The 3,959-nt window shown below is 38.5% G+C and overlaps 1 protein-coding gene across 1 annotated transcript; it reads right to left on the reverse strand.

Moving 5' to 3' along the window:
* Nucleotides 1-240: 240 nt before the first annotated feature.
* LOC114357904 (uncharacterized) lies at nt 241-774 on the reverse strand. Its single transcript, XM_028311706.1, has one exon. It carries the CDS (start codon nt 772-774, stop codon nt 241-243), a length of 534 nt encoding a protein of 177 aa, XP_028167507.1.
* Between the last annotated feature and the right edge of the window lie 3,185 nt (nt 775-3,959).

A 3,959-nucleotide genomic window follows, 5' to 3' on the forward strand; every position in this document is an offset into this window, starting at 1 on the left:
GCAGGAGGTTGACGAGGTTTTGTTGATCTAGCACGAGATCGATCACAGCATTTGATACAAGGTTCAGACGGACACCTTTCCTTTGCATTGATTCTGCTCGCCAAGGAAGCAACTTGCTCAGCCAGGATGTTAATTTGCTGCCACGTGTCACCGGACGGCGAAGAACTTGAAGCCGTAGCCGCTGAGGCGCTAGCCAGCTGAGGAGTTACACGTGCAATCTCGAAGATTCTATCGGCCAACTCACCGAGTTTGTCCGCNAGCCAGCTGAGGAGTTACAGGTGCAATCTCGAAGACTCTATCGGCCAACTCACCGAGTTTGTCCGCAGGAAGATCTATTTGCGACGCTATAGCTGTCTGGATATTTAGAGGTAATCTGCTAGACCACAAGGTAATGAGGAAATCCATGGGGACCGTAGGGCCAGCCAAGCTCCGCAGGTGACGCAAGAACTGCGAGGGCGTCCGATCACCGAGCTCCTCGTGCGTCAACAGCTGCTTATAGCGTTTCTCCGGTGTCGGTGAGAGGCGTTTAATAAGTTCCTGTTTAAGTTTACCATACTTATTCTCAGCCGGGGGGTCAGTTATGATGTCTCGTACTTCAATTGCAAACTGACGATCAAGTTGAGAAACGAGGTAATAAAATTTCGTTTGATCGCTGCTAATACCAGACACGGCGAACTGTGCTTCTAGTTGCGCAAACCATAACGCAGGCTCTTCGGGCCAGAAGGGCGGTATTCGAATTCCGACTTTGAAAACTTCTTCCTTAGAGTCGTTCATTTTGTAAAATAAAAAATTATAAAAAATATTCACCGCTTGCAGCAAGCCCCAGCCTTATGTAGCAACGTAGTAGATCGTGACGACGAGAAGTAAGCAGGTAAGTCTTCCACGTTGTCAGCAGATTGAAACGTTTATCTTGCGTCTTCTTGTATACGGGGTCACCAATATGTGGGAGACGAATCGAACGCCTCCTCACATTACTTTAGCAGAAGCAGAATTTAGTAAAATCATAAGAGGCTTTGAATAAACAAATATATTTACAATTGACTATTTACAAAAACATAAAAGAAATAAAATTAACAATCCGAATAAAATCAAAAGAGCAAATCGCAGTGAAGTGTCAAAGTGACAACATAAAATCTTCTTTTTTCATTGCCGGCCAGGAGCGCGCGGCACGGCGCGCCGCGGGCNCAGGTTCTTAGAAATGTTTCTTAAGAATTTGCAGAGTCATCTCATCTCTTGTAAGATTCCATCTTAATCAGTGTCTTGTTTCTTAAGACTCACAAAGAAAAAATGAAAATTACCTACAGAGTAAGGCTGAGTTGCACCATCTTATTATAACCGTAACATTGACAATAACCGGTGCTTTTTGTATAGAGTTTGACAGATTTTTGACGTTTGTCAAAGTTAAAGTAAGATGGTGCAACTCGGCCTAAGTAACTGTTTATTACGAGTACTATTGTCAATTTGAAAATTATAAATAACTTGAAAAAATCGAACTGCCTAAGGCGGGAAGTTCGATTTTTTCAAGTTATTTATAATTTTCAAATTAGTTTGAGATGCGACTCTTAACGCTAAAAATTAAATAACTACTATTGTCAATTTGTATTAATTGAAAAAGAGTAGTATTTTTCCTACATGTTTTTCATAATGATAGCTATAGTGTATGCCAGCTATTTTCATATTTCCTTGGTGGCATAAAGAGACATTCAGGATTTTTAAAAAGAAATTAATGTTTATCCTAAAAAATTACACTTTGTTTTGCTCTACGATATGTTTATCACAGAGTGTTTCTTACTCTCCATTTCACATTTTTCACATGCTATCTTCAACATAAATTATTTAATTAACAATCAAAAGCTGTCAGACGAAATCGGCGTGAGAAACGCAAGCGCCGGCGCGTGAGACTTGATAGAACAATAGAAAAGTTTAATATTTCTATCTTGGAAAGTTATAGTTTTGGCATTTCTTAGCGTTGTTACAGAAAACGGTACATCAAACTAGCATCTTATGAGTAGTGGTCATAGGGGCGATTTTTCCAGAAAAATTACGTAGTCTGGTAATATGCTGTCAATTGATCGATTTTTTTTTATTTTAAACCTCTATTATTGAAACGTGACCTGACTTTTCACTATGACGTTCCTGAAAGTAAAATTTGCGCTCTAGAGATTTTACGACATTATAAACCTGAAACTCAAGTTAAAATGGTTTAACTAGGGTAGAGATACTACCAATGAGTAGTAGAAATCACCTTTATTAATTCTTAGTCAATAAATAAGGATCAACAAAATAAATTTTTAGTTAACTTCGACCATCCTTTGGTTATGAAAGTTTTTCCCGAAACCAAAAGTAGTTTCCCGAAATTGAACTCAGTTCATACTTGCAACAGAAGTTATCGATATCATTTTGTCAATCACAATGTCGGGATAATCTAAAAAATATCTTTTTACAATGGATCTCGCTTCAGTTGGAGCAGTTGCGACTGACAGTTGCCATCGACATGCCCCAAATAGGTCTTCTGTTGTGAACAGATGCGTCACGATAAAAACTCATCTCTGAAAGGATGAGAGAATTTTCTAACTACCTACACTCAAATTAATTTAAGTAACTTAGTGTCTTAGGTAATACTTTTTTTTATAAATAGACACGATTGAATACTAGAAAACTTCCAGACCAATAAAGAGAATATGTAAGAGTTGTGTGCGGATTGAACTCGCGACCTCTAGTGTATCGAATTACTAAGCACTAAGCCAAATCGATTGCCATGCACAAATATTTGACGATGTTCTCGCAGTTAAATGTTAGCTACACATGATTACATATAAACTAGACTGCTAAATACCTGGCTAGTAAATTCATAAATTTGATCTTTATATGTATAGTGAATTAGCACGTCTCTCTCTAATTAATTTAATTTACTAAAGGCAATATGGAAGATTTGACCTACACTCCTTTTTTTTTATCCACAACGAGGAAGCTCTTGGCTTGTATCTCACCTGATAGTAAGTGACGATCAGGCCAAAAGTGGAAGCGATCTTCACCCGGAATCCTCAACCACGGAGGAACTGGCTATCTTACCTCTAACTGCCGGAACACAACAATGCCGTTAACATTGTTGTTATGGCGACAGACTTAGGTAAGATGGTGGTAGCTAGCCAGGCGGAGTTAGAACAAGCAAACCGAACAGAAAAATCTGCCCTTACTGGGAATCGAACCCGGGACCTCTGCGTCTGAAGCAGGTGGTCGTACCACTAGACCACAGAGCCGGTTAACTCCTTATGACCAGATAGACGGGTTGGGGTACTCTTTAGTATATTATCATTTATCTTATTTGGTATTAGAATATTTTGTCCCTTAGTCACCTTGTACTATATGAAAAGGTTAGGAGTGGTAGGACCACTTCCACTCAATTTTACTCGGCTAGAAGCCTATTCATAATATTTGCCTTGAAAACTGCTCGCTATTAACTACTTGAAGATATCTTCTACCGCTAGAATTCAAGTCATCACTTCAAGTCTCTCTTAAACACTATAAAGACGCTCTATATCGATGAGTTCTCGAATGAAGCGCCAACACTCGATGCTCACTCGATATTAGTTCAAACAATCGAGTGATTTTCTGTCGAGTTAAAAGCTCTGCCCTACTTGAGTAAAGTTTCAGTATACACACAGTAACAACAGTATAGTTTCAGTATAACAAACACGTTCCATTAGAATTAACTTTGTATCGAGTACTTGAGGTTGAAACTGGATGCTTAAAGCTTTGTATTGAAAGCTTTTTAATGTATTTTCATGAGTTTGATATCCATTCACATGGATTTTATATCTGTGAATCTGGTGACGTAGATTTTGTTTCTTAAAAAGATTACTTACTAAGTAAGTCGCCTCAATAAGTACGAAAACACTGTACCTTTACGATATAAAAACTCTACTTTTATCGAATTGTGATTCCAGTGTCAAACATCA

This window comes from Ostrinia furnacalis, unplaced genomic scaffold, assembly GCF_004193835.3.
Source record: "Ostrinia furnacalis isolate ACB-3 unplaced genomic scaffold, ASM419383v2 OfSCF0260, whole genome shotgun sequence".
Taxonomy (NCBI): domain Eukaryota; kingdom Metazoa; phylum Arthropoda; class Insecta; order Lepidoptera; family Crambidae; genus Ostrinia; species Ostrinia furnacalis.